Genomic DNA, 21,835 nt, shown 5'->3' on the forward strand with positions numbered 1-21,835 from the left:
AGGAGGGCACTAAAAAAATTGGATCTTATCAGGGATAGAGTCTATGAACCAGAAAATACTCTAGAGGATAATTCAGGAAAACCTTAAGTAGCTTTTCAAGCTGAAACTTCTTTTAACAGTCGATGGGCTTTTTTCCTAAGGATAATGGGTCTTTCAAAGTTTCTTAAAAAGCTGTAAAAGTGGACACTGGGAACTTAAATTGCATATGTTACTATACCAGTGTGGCCTTTCATTGACACTTTTCTAAGATACAAAATGGTGCTGCAAAGTCTAAAATAAAACATTAATGCAGTTGAACATTTTTCTCTCAGAAGGAAAAAAAATCTGGAATCTGTGTCTGTAAAAAAGCTACTTTAAAAGTCAGAATCAACATGTAAAACTGGGCATAAATGACTGGGAATATAAAACAATGTGTGCAAAATGGCTCTTTTAAATACACCAAACATCACCAGTATAATGCAATGGTATTTCTAAAATATTTCTAAAAATATGTTTTCTGGAGTTAACAGAGCTGTAAGCTTTAAAAAACGCCAGAAATTCAGTTACGTCAGATACTGAGTAGTGAAAAATAATGGCTTAAAGGAGAAGGAAAGGCAAAGTCACTTGGGGGTGCCAAAATGTTAGGCAGCCCCAAGTGACTTAAATCACCTACCTTTTACCCGGGGCTGGTGCCCCTGTTAGGAGAGAACAGCCCGGGGTACCTGTAGCGCTTCCTCCTTCCGTCTTCGCTCGTGCATGCGCAGTAGAGTGAAAAGCTTTTCACTCTACTGCGCATGTGCCTGTTGTGTAGTCCTTGCAAAACAAAGCAGGAAGGAGGAAACGCTCTGCTACAGGTACCCCGGGCTGGTGCTGTTTTCTCCTAACAGGGGCACCAGCCCAGGGTACAAGGTAAGCGATTAAAGTCACTTGGGGGTGCCTAACATTTTGGCACCCCCAAGTGATTTAGCCTTTCCTTGTCCTTTAATGAAAAAATAACACCAAAATATGAAAGTGTTTTCGAATAATTAAAATATGATGTACTGTTATCCTACTCTGGTATTACTGGTGTGTTTTCTAGGGAAAAGGAGAAAAGGCACAGGTTATGTAGCAAATAACAGCTAATCTTTGTAGAATACAATGATGTTTTACCAGAGCGTATCTATTATCTGCTATGTAACCTGTGCCATGTAGCCTCATTTGAATTTGAACATTATACCCCCATAGCTACACAGTAGCCTATTTATACAAACTATAGTAGTGTTTCTAACATGTTCAAAGAACATAGGACCTTTATAAATATTCTGCCATGGCTTAGGTGTTTAAACCTGGCAGATACATTTATTATGGACTGGAGTAATGACCACTGAGGGGGTAGTACAATCAAAAGAAGGTTGCAGCAGTCAAGCTATGACATGAGAGAAAATGATTGTCTTTCATTAACACATATTTATAGGCTACACATTCTGCAACATTTTACAATATAAATGGGTGCATACATCAAACATACTGATTACATGCAAATATTGATTGATACAGGATGTAAAGTGGGCCATGCTTAATATAGATTACAATCTACAATGTAAAAGGAGAAGGGGGTATGAGACACACATGTGGAGACCGGCAAGATCAGGAGTCAGCAAAGTGAGGACACAGTGTGTATAAATAAAGTAATGCTATATTATATTTAAAACTTGAATGTTGTGGTATTTTGTATGAAGAATGATCATATCTGATCATATCATACGGTATATGATCATATATTACATTAACGTGACAAATTTAAGTCTTAGCGGTAATGAGGAGTAAAGGCAGAGTCAAGGGTAACCTCAACATGGATAATTTTCAAGAGAAATTCCCCTTAAAAATGCAAAAGTGGTTTCTCCTAAAACAAAACATTAGGATTGTTAATGCTGGCATTTTCAAACAGTTTCTAGACTCAAGGGTACTTCAGACTTCAGAATTTTAGACATTCTGATAAAGTGATTCTGTATTCTATGTTCTATGCAATACAATTTTGCCCAAAAGAAAGAAAGTCACCATTAAGGTCAATAAATCCTGTGTTTGTTGAATAATAATATTTTATATTGTGAAATCATATCATAGAACTGTAGCACAACGACTGCCACAACCTGTTTTAAGGTATGAACTAAGCATGTTACAAAAAAAAACTGTGAACCACAGAGTTGGACATGGACCCAAAATACCTGAAAATGTCTTCCACTGACATTGCAAACAAATATCTGTGCTGAAATGAAGTCAGTAGCTTAGATTCATAGGTAGGCTGTGTATATCAGGCATAGTTAGAAGTGGCAACAAATATTAAGGCTAATGTCAGTTGTATGCCAGTGGAAAAAAGAAGTGGTGAAGAAAACATGAACACTGTCTTGTGCTGCCCCCTGTCTCTTAGTAGTGAGAGTAATGGCATCTGCCTCATACAGACAGGGTGGACTTTGGTCTGAAAATGCTCAATTCTTGGCAGGAGCAATAACCATCACTGATGGTGGCATTGGGCACTTAGGCTGAGATTAGCCTAAAAACACACAAGGCACATCAATGACCACATTCCTGGGAGGACCAGCAATATATTACTAAAGCAATTTCTCTGTACTTGCCCATGGGTAGGAATGAGCGAAGAGGATAAACCTCTAAAAACAATCAATTTTAATAGGTGTCAGTAGGGAAACGGAAACAATTTCTTTTACACAATATTTTTCTGCAATCACAGCCCTCCCCTAAGCAATGTTCATCTAGTCAGACACCATTTCTTAAAACTCTGCTTCCTGAAGCATTTCTTTTCTGTGGAAGTACCCTGCCTGAAACCAGGAAGAAGTAAGTGCCCATAGCTCCGAAAAAAAGCTAAAACCAAGATTTACAAAAGCCTTAAAAAATAGCATTACAATTAGAAGCAATCAAAAAGCTATGTGATATTACTAATTTTTTAATCATGGGCACACTGACTTCAAGAAACATAAAAAATGCAACAACAATTAAACCTCTGTAATAATGTAACCAAACAATATATAAAGAATAAATTCACAAACTTAGGTTTCAAATATAAGGCACATGTAAAACAGTATTCCAACAAATGTAATAACCTGGCCATGATGGTAGCACACTTGATAGTAAATAGGCAAATTCATCACACAACACATTTGTTATAAATAAATACACACTGCCATCATTCCTCCTGATGAAAGTTGGGCAACAAAGAAAATCTTTGTTCATTTTAGAATTTAATAAGAATTTCCATAATACAATAAGCTAATCAGTTTTAAGGTGTTCAAAACCCAGAGCAATATGTAGAACATTGCCTTACCATAGGGGGATGCCTTTAATCTTCTGCAGAGCTTTGATAAGTTACACAAAATAGGTTTATCTCAGAAGACTGGTAATGATTGATATGCAATTGCTCAAGCTCCTCAGTGCTCTATGGGCTAAGAGAATCTAATAAAGACAGGTCAGGCATTTCTCATATTGCATTTCCCTCGTGACATATACCTCTAAATGGATTTATATGCATTTGGTGTTAATTATATCAGACACTGAAACGACAGTTGTGAGCCTTTATTTTGCTTTTGGTTGGTTTCACCACCAGTGTGCAGGACATGAAAGAGGAATGGCTATGTAACAGGCAGGGTGTCATTAGAAATGTGCATTTTGTAACAGACATAGATACAGTATACAGGAAAGTGCAAGGTGGGTAGTAAAGTTATCTTGTATATTGGTTTTTTAATGCACCTATCACTTCCATTATTTGTGTTGATTGAAACTGCACAAGCACTAATTAGAACCCAAAACTGTCGTTGTGTACAACGTATACCTGTATGTGTCCCATGGTGTCTAACCTCATGGCATAGGTGACCTTTGTCAGAAGGAGTTTGACTATAAGCACAAGGAACTTGCTGGGTATGTTCTGCTAGCTAATCCTAGAACAAAGTTATGGCATGGAACTAAAAATGTGCTCCATTAGTTACAACCAGCCCAAATAAAGTCTCTCTCTAGCCAAAGCAGGAGTCCATATTTAAGGCAGGGTATTGACCATATTTGAAAGTGGCATGGCTATTCAGTGTACCTACATTTATTAGTAAAATCAGTTACCATGGTGGAATACAAAAAAATTGAATTTTACAAACTGATTTTTGGGTCACAATATTTTGTTATCCGTTACCTGAAAAAATATGTCTCATTAAGCTGATAGCTTAAATGTAGTGTGGCCAGTAACCATACTCACTATGAAACAGAATTGCAGGGGGGCAGAGGGCAATAAAACTATCTGGCAGTGCCATTTCTGGCCAAGGGTTTTCTGATGGACAGGGCCACTGTAGGATTACAAACGTAAGTGGCAATATAGTGCTTTATGGCTATTGAAGTGCAGAAATGATATAGATTGCAGCAGCCTGCTAAAATCAGTGCAGTGCATATACTCAAGTGCTTTAAAAGTTCTAAAACTGTTATATTACTGTTTTTCAGCAACCAGCACAGAACAATCTATATTGTTATGCTGTCTTTATATTAATCCTTATAAACTGTGACCATTTAAATGGTGGACATTAGTTCTCAAATTAGGCTAACCGCAGCAGATAGTTAAAAGAAAAGCAAAAGAAAAAACAACAAAAGAACAAATTGTCCCTCTCAGGAGGTCTGTTCCTTCCAGGGATTCACCAGCAGGAAGCGGTGGAAAGATTTCTGTCAGCAGGGGGTGATTTCAAACAACGGGTCTTTTGTAGTCACAAAGGGAGACAAGAAGCAACAGATCTCCCGCTGTCTCATTTTAGATATACTGAATGACTTCTGGCCTAATTAATTAACCGGCACAACCAGAACTGAGACATTAGCTCCACAGCACTAGGTGAGATATGAATTCAAAGCTGGCTCTGACCCAGCACAGTTAGGCCATGTTTAAAAAGGGACAGTGTTTAATTACATGCCACAGGCAAGAATCCTGCTCTGTCTCTCCCTTAGTTACTCAAGTTACTGTGTATGCAATCCAGAAGGAAGCTATTTGCACTGTGTATATATTTGTATAGCTTTACAAGTGCAAGTAAAGGCATTTGTACTGCTCTGTTTTAAATAAGACATAACTAGGTCTTAGAAATGTGTTGCAAGGCTGAACAACCTTATAATGATCACCCTGCCCATACTGTATAATTGCAGTCAGGTATTTTCATATACCTTTACCTGTTGTGTAGGACATGAAGACTGCAACTGACTGTAATACAATTCCAACTACTTAGCTTAGACATAAGCTTGAATAATGCAAATGAGGGCAAGTGGTACAGGCATGGGACCTGTTATCCACAATGCTCAGAACCTGTGGTTTTCTGGATAAGGGGTCTTTTCATTCATTCCATAATTTGGATGTCCATACCTTAAGTCTATTAAAAGAATTAAACTCAATCCAAGAAAACAGGTTTCTAGAAAATTAATCCCATACAGTGTACCATGGTGGTTCCATATGTATTTTTTGTCATTGTGATAATGAACAATCATCCAACACTCTGACGCCCCCAACCTAGACAGGGTTTTAGTAGCCAAGCCTTTTAATTAAAGTTCAAGTGAAGAACATAACAATGCCAAACTTCCTTTATTACAATCTCCAGTTTAATGGAGTCTCAGAATTAGTAATGGTGTGCCATCTTGGGACCTGTTATCCAGAATTTTGGCTTTTGAGGTTTTTCACATAAGGGGTCCATCCATAATTTGGCTCTTCATACTTCATACTTGTCTACTAAAAATAATTTAATCATTACATGAACTCAATAGAATTGCTTTGCCTCCAATAAGGATTCATTATATCTTAGTCGAGATCAAGTACAAGCTACTGTTTATAAAATTATAAAAGAGAAAAAGAAAATAAGTTTTAAAAGTTTGAATTATTTGCTTAAAATGGAGTCTATGGGTGATGGCCTTCCTGTAATTCAGAGCTTTCTAGATAATGGATCCCATACCTGTACTAAGCTGAAATATTCAGCGCTGCATTTCATTTCAATATATATTGTACTTTTACTTGTGCTGAAGAAATGTTGGCAATATTCCTACAAGAATGTTTGGTAATGTATGTTAATTACTGATAAACATGTAAATCCTACAAGGTTTTCTGCTACAAAACCAATGATATGGATCAACAATCTGGAAGCTCCTGCAGTAGGCGAAAAAACAACTCTTGGTTTCATTAAAAAGCAGCACAAATATTGTCATGTTTAATATCTGAAATGGAAGACAGTCAAGTAATATAATAGGTCTGCTCTTATTATATATGTTTTAGTTTGCAATTGATAGTGTTGCCTGGGGATGTTTTTCTTGTACTTGTCACACAGAAATGCAAGCACTAAAAACATCAATATACATCCAGCATCCATGCCTTGTACTTCAGACACATCTTTCAGAAGTGACAAAATGGACTTCTAAATGTAACCACCTTAACAAGTATTTCAATCTCCTACTGTCATTTATTGCACAATTAAGAGGACAAAACTAAAAAAGGGGTCACTAACGAACATGGCAAACCCAAAAAAGCATAAATCTTAGGACTGCAGATCAATCAATATCAGCTTCAGGAATTAAACTACAAGCCAATTGACCTGATCACTTTTTAAGTTTAGTGAGCTGTTGTCATTAAAGGTGGCCATACACGCACCGATATTATCGTACGAAACCTCGTTTCGTACGATAATCGGTGCGTGTATGGCATGTCGGCGAGTCGACATCGCAGGAAGCTGCCGATATCGGACGACTCGCCGATCGGACAAGTTTGAAAATTTTGATCGGGCGCCATAGAAGGCGCCTGACCAAAATTCTCCCTTCAGAGCTGAATCGGCAGAAGGAGGTAGAAATCCTATTGTTTCTACCTCCTTACCTGCCGATTCAGCCCTGAATGGTGTGTGGCGGATCTTACGATGTTTCGTGCGACCGATGGTCGTACGAAACATCGTCGGATCGCCACGTGTATGGCCACCTTAAGGAAAATAAAGGCAATTTCAGCAAAGGTTTTCCAAAGCTAAGTATTTTGGAAGGAAAAAAAAAAATATTGCATGTAGGAGCAATTGATGTTGTCTACAGTAAAACTGTGCTGAATCTATGAATATTTTGGCTAATAAAGTGTGAATTATGCCAGCTCTACCAAGAACAGGAAGCACACACTTAATCAAGGCACACCATCTAAAGGGCATAAAACATTTTTATTTTGCTCACTTTAAAAACAGGTTAAAATAACATACAAGGGAAGATTGGTAAAGTTAAAATCAAAATAACCCTGTGCTTGTTAGACTTAATATGGTTACTATTCCATTGGTTACAAACGGGATTTCTATGTTGCAAAAACTAAAACAATGTAGCAACTTAGGGACTGGGCTTCACTATTGTAATTGTTGCTGAGAGATCCGAACTTTTATATTTATATTTCTCCCCACTAGGAGTCAGGATAGTCACACTGAGTCTCCTATATACAGCTACAGCTGATAAGTGTTAACAGGATAGGGTCTCCCTGGGGTAAATGGGGTTGAGCACAATAATATATTAGTAATAAAACTTTAAATATTCCACTTCCCGCATCAAATATCAGATATCAAGCGGCCCAAATGTGAGACCATGAGACTTGTAGTTCACACTCCTCATACACTACTAACAAACCCGACTATACCGATGGCTCAAAAATTACCAAGGGCAAGTCCAAGGTAGATAATTGTAAAGTGGCAATTAAGCCCTTAACTTACGCACTCCAGGGTCTATTTCATAAAAATTCAATCTTTATTTTCACATTGCCATCCGATTAACGTTTCGGCTCTGGCCTAGAGCCTTTCTCAAGATACAAATGGCCACAATAAAGCACGCCATACCTCAATATCCAAAAACTGTATTTTATATTGGTCACAGCAAGCCGTAAACCTTATGGGTGTGGGCATTCAGTTTGTCAATCATCTCAAAATATGAAGCCTTGTCTCCCCTCCAAATAATAAAAATATTGTCAATAAACCTTTTATAACATAATAATTTACTGCCATAGTATCGTAGAATGTTCTGTGTCTCATACTGGTACATATAAAGATTTGCATATGCTGGTGACATCGGAGCACCCATGGCGGTTCCACTCTTCTGAGTCTCCTTTTGAGATGACTGACAAACTGAATGCCCTGCCCACACCCATAAGGTTTATGGCTTGCTGTGACCAATATAAAATACAGTTTTACAGGGGACTTTACATTATTCACTTTTCCGAAAGTCTACAGACAGGAACACGCTCTTGCACAGGTCCAGTTGTCACCCATTTATGTTGAAAAGGGCTTTGCCTACCTCTCAATTTTGCAGGGTATTACGCAACAATTCTAGTGGTGACAAATGTGAGGAGCAGATTGACCAAATGTGGGAGAGATTTAGGGAACGGAGATATGAGGCTAGAGTGTTACAAAAAGCCCTAGATATAGCGGTTCATAGAGTTAATTCCCCGGCCCCTAGAGAACACACTGCAAAAGATCGATTGATTTTTACTACCAGATTTAATGTGGTGTCAGACCAAATAAGTAAACTGGTAAAAGATAATTGGCCTATTATTAAAACCAACCGTGACCTTGCGAAGTTATGCCCTGAACCTCCAATTATGGCTTATACAAGGGTCCAAAATTTACGTGATCTATTGGTGGTAACAGATCCAATTAAGAGTTATCAGAAACAGGGGCCCATGTAGCTTAAAACGCATAAATCAGGCTGTTTTAGATGTCCGAATTGTAGATACATGACACCGGCTGAGTTTTTTTATCACCCACAAACTGGACAAAAAATTAAAATCAAACATCATATCACGTGTACCACTACTCATGTAGTTTATTTGGTAACCTGTCCTTGCGGATTATCATATGTTGGGAAAACCGATTTGACTCTTCGCATCTGGATGGATGGACATAGGTCGGCTATTAGCACGGCCTTTCGTGAACAAAAAACAGCTAAACCGGTGGCAAAACATTTTTTAGCATAGACTGCCAACATTCAGATTTATGGGTATTGATCATGTACCGGCCCCCAGACGTGGGGGGGATAGAGCCTGGATTTTGCTGCAGCGAGAGACGTATTGGATTAAGAAATTGGGGACTTTGGCCCCAAGGTTCTTTATGAGCAATGCCAGTTTAACTGTTTTTTGAGCACACAATGATAGAAATGTACATTAATGCTCATTGCCTAACAAGTGCTCTTGTGATTGTTTGGTATGACTTCCCCTTTAATTAAAGGGGAGGTGGTGGGGTGAACTGTTGGGACAGGCCCATGGATATGGGTGTATTTATAATGATGTTTAATTGTGGCCATTTGTATCTTGAGAAAGGCTCTAGGACAGAGCCGAAACATTGATCGGATGGCAATGTGAAAATAAAGATTGACCTTTATGAAAAAGACCCTGGAGTGTGCCTACAATGTGTTTCGATTTGTATATATATATATATATATACAGGTATGGGATCCCTTATACGGAAACCTGTTATCCAGAAAAATATTTTTTTCTGTAATAATAAAACAATACCTTGTACTTGATCCCAACTTAGATATAATTAATCCTTATTGGAGGCAAAACAATCCTATTGGGTTTATTTAATATTTGAATGATTTTTAGCAGACATAAGTTATGGAGATCCAAATTACTGATAGATCCCTTATCTGGAAAAACCCAGGTCCCAAGCATTCTGAATAACTGGTCCCATACCTGTACATATACACATAGATAAACTTTTCTAGTTAACATATCACAAGTGTCTATGGCAGAATCTACTATGAGGTAACCTTTCCCCAATTAAAATTTCTCGCAAAATATATTTTACTGATGATAACGCATATTCTATATTAGCCAGAGTAATACAGGATTTATTTTAAAATTATATTTGCAAATTGCCCTACGAAAATAACTGCAAGCAGATAGCAAAGCACAAAGAAGTGGATACGGTAATTTTATCATGACTTCTTAAAATATGTAAATTGTAATGGAGACATTTTCTGATATTTCAGGCTCATATCTCACAGTTAAACAACCTAGGACAAGTCTTTTGTGATCAGCAGAATTCTGTGAACTGGCAGCTAATTCAAAAAAATGCTGCATATTTATCGCGCATTAAAGTACATTTCAGATTGGAAATTATATACATTTTGGCACTCTGTATCCTCTGTCCTATATTTCACCTTTTTAATATTTGTAAAATCTAGTAGATAATGAGAGTGACATTTTTACAATTATTAGACAAAACTCAGAAGTACTTAAAGGCTTTTAGAACTATACAGCTTGCTTTTTAAATCTCTGTACTTTATTTTGATGTTTGATCTAAAACAGACCTAAAAATATATATTAAAGGAATAGTTCAGTGTAAAAATGAAACTAGGTAAAACGGATAGACTGTGCAAAATAAAAAAATGTTTTCACTATAGTTAGTTGGGCAAAAATGTGATCTATAAGGGCTGGAATGGGCAGATGTCTAACATAATGGCTAGAACACTACTTCTTCCTTTAGAGCTCTCTAAGCTGTTAGCAGTCAGTAACCAATCAGTGACTAAAGGGGGGGGGCAATATGGGACATCATTGCTCAGTCATTTTGCATTTGAATCTGACCTGAGTGCCCACAAACTATGAACACAAAATATGTCCCATGTGGTCCCCCCATAAAATCACTGACTAACTGAGAGATTAGAGAGTTGAAAGCAGGAAGTAGAGTTCTGGCTATTATGCCCACTCCAGCCTTAATAGATTACATTTTTCCTAACTAATTATATAACAAATATTTTATTTTGCGCAATCTATCCATTTTACCCAGTTTCATGTTTACACTGAACTGTTCCTTTAAGCAAATAATAACTATTATATATTTATATAAAGCCTAAATTAGCTCAATTGTTCCAGAACGTATGCCTTTTATTAACATTTGGTGAAATGTTTAACTACCATCAATTATTAGCACCAGTTATACTGGGTCTGTTCATATACAAGATTTCTGGTATATCTACCTGATTGGACTATGTAGGAGATGACCTTGCTGTAATTCAGAGTTTTCTGGATATTGGGTTTCTGTGTAATGAAAATATTTATTTACATTAATTTTTTTTTTTTTTTTTTTATCTTCCCATGCTTTACTGGTTTGCAGGCCTTTTGACTGCAGTTGCCAGATGTGCAATAGTGTTGCTAAGTTGTATTAATCATGCTTTTGGGGGAAATTGTGCATTTGTCCTGCTTAGCATTTGTAGGCAGGTCCGGACTGGCAACCTGTAAATCCTACCAGAGGGGCTGCTGTAAGATGCCATAGACAGTCAGTATTTTTTGGGCTGGTGGGGGGCTGTTTGGGCTTCTGTATACTTGAAGGCTTAATTTCACTGCAAGTATGGACCTGCTTGTAGGTCTTATATAAAAAGGCGAAAAGAATACTGGCCCCATTGCATATAGACACATGCTTACAAATATAAATACACTTGCAGTCATTTTCTGAAACTACATAGAAGAGTAAAAGGCTTGGCCAAAGCCCATTATAGTTAAATAACATTATTTTAGTTACACCTAGCTTTTAAAAAATATATGATTATCCAAAGTTGAATCTGATTTATACACTGGCCATTCCATATAGTATATTCTCACACCCGAAAGTAACATTTTTACATTTCGTACAGAATGTCATGTAACAAATCTAATCATTACCGACGATTTTAAGTGCTTGGAAGTGTTACTTACCTTGACGTGTGACAATTCATACAACGTGTCTACTTAATGGTACAATGTTTTACAATGTCATAATTATAATGACATGGTGAAATATTTGCACTTTTTGCTAATATGTCTTGCTAAGCTCTCACCTTGTTTTATTATAATTTAACACTTCTACGGTTATTTTGATTTTCTTTTGGCAAAGAATCAAGGATGTCAGTAGTTTTCTATATGTGTTAAGCTCCTATAATTCAAATTTGCTGCTCTTTCGGTGGCTAGCTGCTACTTAACATAAAAGTTAGCGGGTGTCTGGTGAATTCACAACATGTCATTTTAATACGTTTGCCAACATTACACAAAGACACGATTATTCACACATTTTATTCATTTCCACTCACTTTCTTTAACATTTACCGGTGTTTAAGGCTATTCTTAAAAACAAGTGCAAATACTGTAGAATAGCGATAAGCAAAATTTTATGCCAGGCATGGATTTTGCCACTGGCAATTTTTTTTCACGAAACTGCCGCAAAAATTTGCTGCAGAAAAAGTTGGCAGAGTGAAGAAAATGTCAAGTTAAAAAAAGTCACGATTGCTTTCACCATTACAAGTTTTCAGCAGTTTTGCAGTGAAGAGAAATGGGACAGATTTGCTCTAACAGAACAGAACCATATAAAGGTTGGAAAATGCCATTGCACTATGAATGCATAGGTAATAAATTCAGTATCACTAACATTTATCTGGCTACAAAAAGATTCATGGCTTACAAGTCTGGCTTTTTCTCCTTCAAAACCCCAATATTAAAGAGGAACTCTGGCTTTCGAACCAAAATTTATTAAAGAGCCCCACACAACACAGCCACCCCTAATATACCCATGACAGTAATCTGTTCCTTCAAAAAGTATGAATAAATACCATTTCATATGCTAAAATCCAGTTGCAAAAGTTTTTCTCTTTCTGCATCATTTGAAATCCTGGCAGGGAAGGAGGACTAAAACACCAATGTTACAAATTGTGACAACTTCTCCACAGGTACAGACAGCATACAGGAGCTACATAACCCACAATGCATTGCACTGGGAAGTTCCTTTACCTACTGACACCACATGTGCAGGGAATTATGGGTTTGGGAGGATGCAGGCTGAAGGCAGGCTGAGGACAGTCGACTACTGTTACATTTTATTTGAGTCTCAAAGTAGTCAGTCAGATCAGCAGTAGAACAGGGGGCTTAGGTAACTCTTCCAAACCATATTATTATACAAAAAATAATGAAGGCTGCATTTTTTTTAATTGATGTACAGTATATTGCAAAGTTGCTTGAGATTGTGTTTACTTTTCAAAAATTTGTGTTTGGGTGGAGCTCCTGTTTAAGCATGACCATGTAATACTTATACAAGGTCACTGGATAGATAATAGCTGAACTAAGACAGAGAGATGGATTATTTTGGTTGTTTTGTTTGGGTAAGTAAAATCACGGTGGGCCAAACTATTATTGACATGTTATATTAACCTTATATTTTTGTATCCTATGGGCCACAGAGATCATGTCCTGAAACCTCAGTCAACATAAGATATTCAGTGTAAAATTATTCTTTATTTGGTTGACTTGATCTGAATTAGTTAGGAATACTGTCGACTTGTTAAAGTCCCAACCGCCCCCTCCAAAACATTAGCTTTTATTTATCCTAGCATATTGTCTCAATCAAAGACCAATCGTGTGTGTCAGGGAAATAGAAAGGAACTGCAAATTCAGAGCAAGGTAATCTGCAGTGACGTTGAGATATGCAATATGGTGCGTTCAGTTAAAATGTGAAATGACTCTTTGCTGAAGGGAAAGTGGCTACATACATAATAATTTGCTTCTGAGGCTGGATCCACACACAGTAAAACAATGAATTTTTAAAAATGCAGGAACAAAACTGGCAAAGAATGGGGATGGCTCATATTTTAATAGTGTAAAATCCTTGCAGAATGTCACTAAATAGATTAGGTTTTCTCAATAAGTTGAAAAGACAACCTAAACAGCTTTCTTCTTGTCAGTTCATGCGACAGTGGTTAGGGGATGTTCACAATGACTGCACCAGTTAAATGGAAATGAAATAGCTTTAACACTTTTAACCCTAATCTGAAACAAGATGGTTGTATAAACTATTTCATATGCTCCCCTTTCCCATCCAGGTCATAAGAGAAAAGGATGGGGAAAGAGTAAACACAACCTGCTCCCAAATCTGTCACAATCCTAGCTTTGTAGTGGATTTTGAAGCAGGTTTTTCCCACCCCGATGTATGTGAGTTGTATCCCATCAGAGATACAGACTGACAGAACCCATACACGATGCATGCTGTATCCCCCTCACCAGGAATGAGGGAGTGCCCAGGCTTATGACGTGGGAATTAGACCACGTGCATGAACATATTGAGTGAGTTGGGACACTGGCTTATTATGCGCCGGTGTGTGCTCCAGTATAGCTGCCCCAATGCCACAAGTGTGATATTTATAACAGAAACAATTGTTTCCTGTATCCAGAGTGCAAGCTTTGTTATCCTGCACCCCTTTTCTGTCAAAGCTGCCCATCACACTATGATAGCTCTTCCTGGTAATAATGCAACAGAGCCAAGTCAAAAATGCACATTAATCTTCCTATTTTACACAGCAACACAAAAGCTAATATAGCTGTGACAAAGGGTTCTTTATAGGGCGTAGATTTTCATATGAAATGATGTTTGAGCAACCTATTTTGGAAAGCTTACTTTGGAGATTTATTTTTATTAAACTCCCTTTAACAGCCTTCTTGCTCATTATCCATTTTACAAACTCTCAATTAAGAAGACAAGATGCAGTTTAGAACTTAAGCATGACCTTCTCTGTTGTGCAAAAATACAAATGAATCAATATTTTATAGACTAGATACATATATTTTCATACATATGAAAAATATTGCATTGATTTGCTAGATCTGAGGGAAAAAAAATGAAATGTCACCAATAGACATTTTGCTTCGGGAATGTTAACCATCATTGATTCAACTGGAAACAGTGGTAAATCACAAATTTAACTTCATCCCTAGTCGTAACTGATGCTGCTTTAACTTTAAAATGTAATTTAATACAGGTATTGTATCCAATATCCAGAATGCTCGGGACCTGGGCTTGCCAAATAGGAGCTTTTTCAGAATTTGGATCACCATACCTTAAGCCTGCAAAAAATCTTTTTAACATACCCTTCATAAAGTGTCTCTCTTTGTGGAGGAATGATAAATGACTACCTCTGAAGTAGCATATATTCCACTATGGAAATCAAATAATGAATCAATAATTTCACTCTGTCCCCAACAATCCAAGGGTCTTCTGAACAATCCAAGCCATTATTATTACTTCTATGGTAATGACTCCTTAAAAAATGACTTTACTAACATACTAGAACCCATGCAGATTCCCAGGCCATATAATGCTCCATCTTTCATTTATTTCTGTGCTTTTTATATTCTGCCTCTCACTCAACTAATTCACATATGTTCACCCCTCAGCATCTATCTCTTTTGTATGGTACCTCATGTACCTTATATCTGTTTGTTATTGGTCACTAACCCACTGTCAGTTTTGCTGTCTTTTTAAATGTCATAAAGAATTCATTATCATTTTTGACTTCAGATAATACCATTTAGATATACAGGTATATTGTCTAAACCATGAACACCTATTAAACCCTCTTATTTTAACTGTCTGGTGTTCATGAAAGATTCTACTTACTTGCATATTACATAAATGTGTCACTGCATAATGGAATCAGTTTTATATACATGTGCTCTCCTGGGAGTAGTCTTCACTTTTCCTATGGCATGCTCCTCTGATCAACTGAAGGTTTCACATCTCTCAGCTAATGCTAGCTAAATGATCCCATAGACTAAGGGACAGATTCATCAAAGTGTGAAACTAGAGCTCACAACAGTAACATTCTGCCATTCACTATTCATTCCTATAAAATTAGAGACATATTTTTGAAATGACAAACTCTAACTTTCCCCGATTGATAAATATACCTTTTTGATAAAAACTTTGATCATTTTTCCCCGTAATATCTGGCAAATAGTTAACCTGCAACAAAAGGCTTTGATGACTAATAAACCCCAATGCCAATAGCTCACCTTCATCTGTAATATTTAATATTGCAATTTGCTGCATCTGCATGCCCCCCCCAATCCCCTCTTAAACAATACACCATAAATAAGTTCCTGCTGATTTTCAGCATAGATATCTACATATTTTGTTAAAATAAAGTTTTCCATTATTAAGAGGCAGAAGTATAGTAAACTCATTAAAAGATGTGCATGTCATTATTTCTACTTTTGTTATGACCCATGGCAAAGATCTGCTAACTAAGCAGAGATTCTGCATGTCTCTCGAATCCAGTCTGATTATTCTGTGTCAGCAATTTTTCCTACATTAAAGCCTTTTCCGGTTTTACCTGTGTAATTAACACTTTAACATTTAAACTTTAGCACAGCATAATTCAGTATCGTTGTTGTCGAGTACGTATCGGAGGGCGGCGTGAAAATACTTCCCCTACAAAAGTTAATGTTTTATATTTAGTATTCACACTGCTAAAGTAAAAAAAAACTATAAATATGTAAATTACACCAGAGTATGAAAACAATATATCAAGCAAAAGGAAGCAATTGCAAGTGAAATGTATAAAAAAAAAAAAAAAAAAAAAAGGAGTTAGGAAAGGCTTTGTCTCCCTCTTCTGGATTTGCTTGTCTTTGCTTGTCATCTTTATACAAGGAAAAAAACGCTCATTGTTGCTTATAGCAAAGTCAGATGCTGCATTCAGTTAGGGTGAATGGCAGCTTTGGCTATAAACACCACCTATAATGTGCCTTTAAAATGTATTCAGATCCAGTCAGCTGCCTTATTTTCTATGTTTATCAGCTAATATTATGGCTTTGGATGACCTGCAGTATATAAAATTTTGGAGCTATCATAAGGACAGTCGGAAAAGGCTGCTTAACTCATCAGAATGTAATGAGATCAGATACAGCGTAACACTTCTTTTGATGGTCTGCTTTCGGTTTCTAACATGCAGAAATTACACCATTTTGCCCGCAGCCATGTTGCTGTTCCTGGGTGACAGGCTGTACATAGGCTCTAAGGAAAGCAAGAGAGGGAGCGCAAATTTTACAGCTATTATATGGGAACACATCAGTAAATAGGGGAACTGTAATATTGTGTTTTTTACATAAATGTAAATGCTTGAGTACATTAATTACAGAATTATTAAATAAGGCATTCTAGGGGGCACATACAAAGCAAATAAGGCCAAGCTGTTATAATAATTACATTGTAAATGGCAGCAGCAATCACTGCATTGTGAAAACTACTGTATACCACAGAAGTATACCTTGAAATGGATAATCATGGGGTTGTGGATCTTCACTGATTGATTCTATTTTTTTAAATTGGATTTTTATGTGTCTGATTTCTGATTTGTGCTATGTTTGAATGCATTGCATGGTGCTAAGCTTATTTTCAAAATAATACAGCATTTTCTCCCAGAAACCAGTCATTGGGGTGCAAAAGTAATTGCAGTTTCTGCCATTGTGCATAATCTACCATATGTAATAAAAGGCACAAAGTTTTTCCAGGTGCAGTAACAACAAGTTGTTTGCTTTTAAACAGGTGATAAGTAAATGCTACCTGCTGATTGGTTGCTATAGGTTACTGCACCTGGGCAAAATTTTTGCTTTTTATTACATAACCCCAATTAGCCTAAAATTACTAATTACCTTGTGGATATTAATGAATTGCATGCAAGTAGCAGCTAATATTTGCAGAGTGGGAATTGCTTTACTTCCGGTGCGCCAATACATATTGCATTACAGAATAAGTCAATTTGTTTGGTGCTATTTAGTTGTGGCTGTTGATCCAACCTGCCAGACAAACCCTGGAATAACATTTGGGGGGCAGTGTGTCCAGGGTACCCTTGTATTAATGTGGGCATCAAAAGAGGCTAGATGGGTGGGTGAGTTGGCACTTCCACAAGTAAACAAAAGTATGTGTAACACTTGTTTGGCTAGGATATGGCAAACCCAGGCTAGTTATAGGTATAGAGCATGTGTTACATGCGACCTTAATACACAGGAGTGGGCCTCCGCTATATGGGAGGTTTTAATGGAGCTGAGGGTGTAGTTGAACTACAACTAGATAAGAGCTTGTGTGGTGCAGATGGAATAATGGACGCCAGAAAGGTTCTTGCTCAATAACTATAGTACATTTATTGGACAAAGGCACAGCTTAATAGTGCAGCAGGGTATACTCACAGACACAGCAGTGTATGATGTCACAGATAGTACAGCAGATGTGACACTTTAGGCACAGAATAACCCACTTGGAGGATGCACAGAGGATTAGTTGACACCTGAGATATAGACCTTTCAGAAGGGAGTGTTCCGGCCGACTGTGGTCCAGGGGAGAGCTCCTAACACTGGTACCTGGCGTCTAATAAAACCGGTCCCTAAAGAACGACTACAGAGCCGGGGTGGACTAAACCCTTTGTTACAACTCCTGGTTGGGGCTATAGACTGCCCTTGCTAAATAGCCTGACTACAATCACCTCTCCTAGAGGGTGCTATAAATGAATCTGTCTGTGCTGGCTTTACCTCGTTCACGGGGCCCTGTCCCCGACTTATCACTAGGGTAGGTGGTCCCCTAGGGTACAATTGGCTTCTGGGCCTATGTTCTGGTCCAGGCTCAGTTGGGATCTGTCCAGAACACAGCATGCAGCCAAAAGAGGAAGCCACTTCCTTGTGCAAGACACTATATAGTCTGCCAAGGGGAGTGGTCAACCTGGGCTAAACCTATAGAGGGCAGCCTAATAACAGTAACCTGAGATCAGAGGGCTCTGCCCTATAACAATACAGATTAGATAAAGATAAAGGATAACACCATAGGGAGCTTAACCCTATGGGTCCCTACATATGTTTTTTGAACAGGGTCTATTTGAATAAAACTATGCATCCATTTTACCGTGTTACACTTGAATTTTAAATCAGCCTTTATACCTTCTAATAGAGCTTTTAACAGATCCTTTTCCTGTACTTTATAAGGAGGCATTTATGGAGTCCAGTTGAAAATGAGAAAACTATTTTGGATTTAATTCACATTCTGCTTGAGAAGATTCTCTAAATACATCAATGTAAAGTGCTTTACAATAGGAGCAATTATTAGCTGAGCTGACAGATTAGTAATTTGCTTTCACCCATATCGATGCAACTAAGAGATTTTTTAGACGATCCTCCTCAGAATCAAGGTGAATTGACAGAAATGTAATATATAATAAAACGCTGTATTTTTCTAAGCATAAAAAATAATATTTAAAAAGAAACTGTTCTCTACACACATCTGATAAGGGTCTCTTTTCCCTTTCCTGTAATGAATTTTTGCAGTTTCATAGCAACCTTGAAATATAATGCAACTGTGACAGAGAGAGTGGGTTTTAGTACCTAAGCTTGATTCCTAGATTAACTCCTGTCAACATGTATCTCACACCTTTAAAATATGGTCCCCTACAGCGAGATAATATTGCTGATGATTGAGTAGGATAAGGTTCTAGCTGGCTGTTACTGTTACTCCCTTTTATATCATATTCAATTATTAGATCTGTTAGAGCTGTGGTTCATTTTGTTTTGGAGATATGAATCCAGTCCCTTGTTTACCTTATCTGTATGCTCTAAAATGGGGAAAGAGTGCAAACATTGTCATGATTAGTTAGGCAAAGGTACAACTGATTTGTAAACCGAGACATTATTGTTTGATCAGGTTGCTTGGTGAAGCCCAAATTGAAATGATCATTTTCGTCCCAGTGAAAGACTTACAGTAGATAAAGCTTTAATGAAGTACAGGTATGAAATCTCTTATTTGGAAAACTGTTACCAAGAAATGTTGGTTTTCCATTGTAAGCAAATAATTAAATGTTTTAATTAAATGTTCCTTTTTCTGTGTAATAAGCCAATACCTTATACTTAATATTATCTAAGCTACATAAAATCATATTGGTAGCAAAACATTATTCAATGTTTAATTGCATTTGTTGACTTAGTTTACTTTGTATGGTGATCTGAATCACAAAAAAACCCTATCCATAAAATTTTAGGTCCAAGGATCATAGATAACAGAACCCATAAAGCTCAAGAGACAACATAACAAAGTTTATATATGACTTGATGTACTAGATAATTGAAAAAACTCTCCTTTGTCTTTCCTACCAGTTTCAGAACTTGATGTTACCATTTAGTACACCAAAGTATCTGTATCTAAGAAAAACTGTCAATCACAGGACAGACAAATAATGGCATCATTTAGACCGGTGATCCCCACCCAGTGGTTTTACTCCAAGCAGAGCTTCCTGCAGGCTAGTAGTCCACATGGGGCTACCACATAGCCAATCACAGTCCCCAATTGGCTCCCCAAATAGTTTTATCATGCTTACGTTGCTCACCAACACCTTTTACATCTGAGTGTGGCTCACGAGTAAAAAAAGTAGGGGTTCCATCATTTAGACAATCAATAACGACATTGATGTGTACCACAGCAGTAGTAGCGATGAATGCTTAGGAGAATTTTGAAGGAAATACAGTAAGTTTTTATTAGCCATATTGGAGATGCATCTATGTCATTCTCAGCATGTACCATTAGCAAGAAAGAGAAAGTGTATTAGTACTCACCATGGCTTTACTCCCAGTTATCTGCATGCAGTGGTCAGCGTAAATGTGGAAAAACAAATACAGCATAATTAGTAGTAGTATTGAACTAATGCACTATTTTGTTAAATCACTGTGATATCTGTCTATGTTACAGTAAATCACAAATACATCACTAAACAAAACGCATGCTTTTCTAAACATGAATATACTAACTTGTTATCTAAATTCATTAGGCATGCATAGTGTATACAATTCATCTAAACAGCATGCAATAGTATAACAAGCAAACAGGAGAATGGATGAAGATTATGTTTTCTACATAGAAGGTTTAGTTTCTGAGCACCACCACCAGTGTTATTGAGTGATCTCTGTGAGCTGGCATCAAAATAGAAAATAGTTTTCCCATCTGTCCCTCAGGTGTCTGCAAGGTATCAATGTTTTATCAAGTCATTTAGATGTGTAACACAGCTCTAGGGGTAGAATATCAGAAATTCTTCTGGTCAGTCAGAGGCCAAACAACATGAAAACTAAGGTGTAATAGATCACAACTTGCTTATATGTAGCTATTTAAGCTATTTTCCTTCTGTTAGGATTCTGTCCTATGATATTTCTCAATATTTATAGTGTACTAGAACAGGAAAAGAAAAAAAAATAAAACAAGATTGTTTTCAAGCTATATGCGTAATACTCTGGGCTACATCCCACCCTATACTTATATGCACCAGGAGGGCCACCTAACTTCTCTAAGGGGGCTGTATTTGATCTCCCACTCTTCTACCCCAAGAAACACTGCTAGACAGGAACTATTCCATACCTTCTGTGGAGGGCACCAACTGTATTAAGATATTTCGGATAAATGCATAAATATCAACTATTTATACATATAAATACATCAATTTTAACAGAAAAGCTGCAGATAGTAGTACAAGTAATAAAGCGAAATAACACATTTCTTTCATCAACAATTTCATTTCATGCCTTAAATCTTTCCTGACTAGTACAGTATATGTCCACCTCAATGAAATGATGCCTATGTGCAGATTTGAAACACAACCCATGTTGCCAACACTTAATGATATATATTAGTGCCTGCCACCCAGAATTAAAGAAAAAAGGTTTTACATCTTTAACCTAAAAGGTGTCCAATATCTCTAAAGACTGAACATGGGCCTGTGGAAAGGTAAAGGTTGGAAAAGGTCTGTAGAAAGAGGAAGCTTGGTTGGCAAACTATGCTTAGGAAATTACTTGGATACATGGACACCAGAAACATATACCAGATCATTTTTTTCATCTTATAACCATGCTATTAAAGATATATTTTAAGTTGCTTCGTCACACTGACATTTTTAACATAAGATTTCCAAGAGCTGAACCTGTTTTAAATATGAAAGTATATTTTCACTATTGGGACTTTAGATTGATTGGCAATTCAAGTAGTTTAGTAACATGGATAGGGAAACATGATGGGGCTTGAGCTCTTGAACTAAACTTCGCCTGACA

General features: G+C 37.1%; 1 protein-coding gene across 2 annotated transcripts in view; it reads right to left on the reverse strand.

The window, feature by feature from the left end:
• Positions 1-21,835, reverse strand: part of diaph2 (diaphanous related formin 2) — a 760,530-nt gene that overhangs the window by 655,216 nt on the left and 83,479 nt on the right. The window contains exon 5 of one of the 2 annotated variants that reach the window (XM_031890755.1): positions 20,357-20,377. The exons of the other annotated variant lie outside the window; for it this stretch is intronic. Coding sequence (XP_031746615.1) covers positions 20,357-20,377 — 21 coding nt within the window. The remainder of the gene's footprint in view (positions 1-20,356; positions 20,378-21,835) is intronic. 2 annotated transcript variants of the gene reach the window in all.

The sequence above is a fragment of the Xenopus tropicalis genome, chromosome 8 (assembly GCF_000004195.4).
Source record: "Xenopus tropicalis strain Nigerian chromosome 8, UCB_Xtro_10.0, whole genome shotgun sequence".
NCBI classification, from domain to species: Eukaryota; Metazoa; Chordata; class Amphibia; order Anura; family Pipidae; genus Xenopus; species Xenopus tropicalis.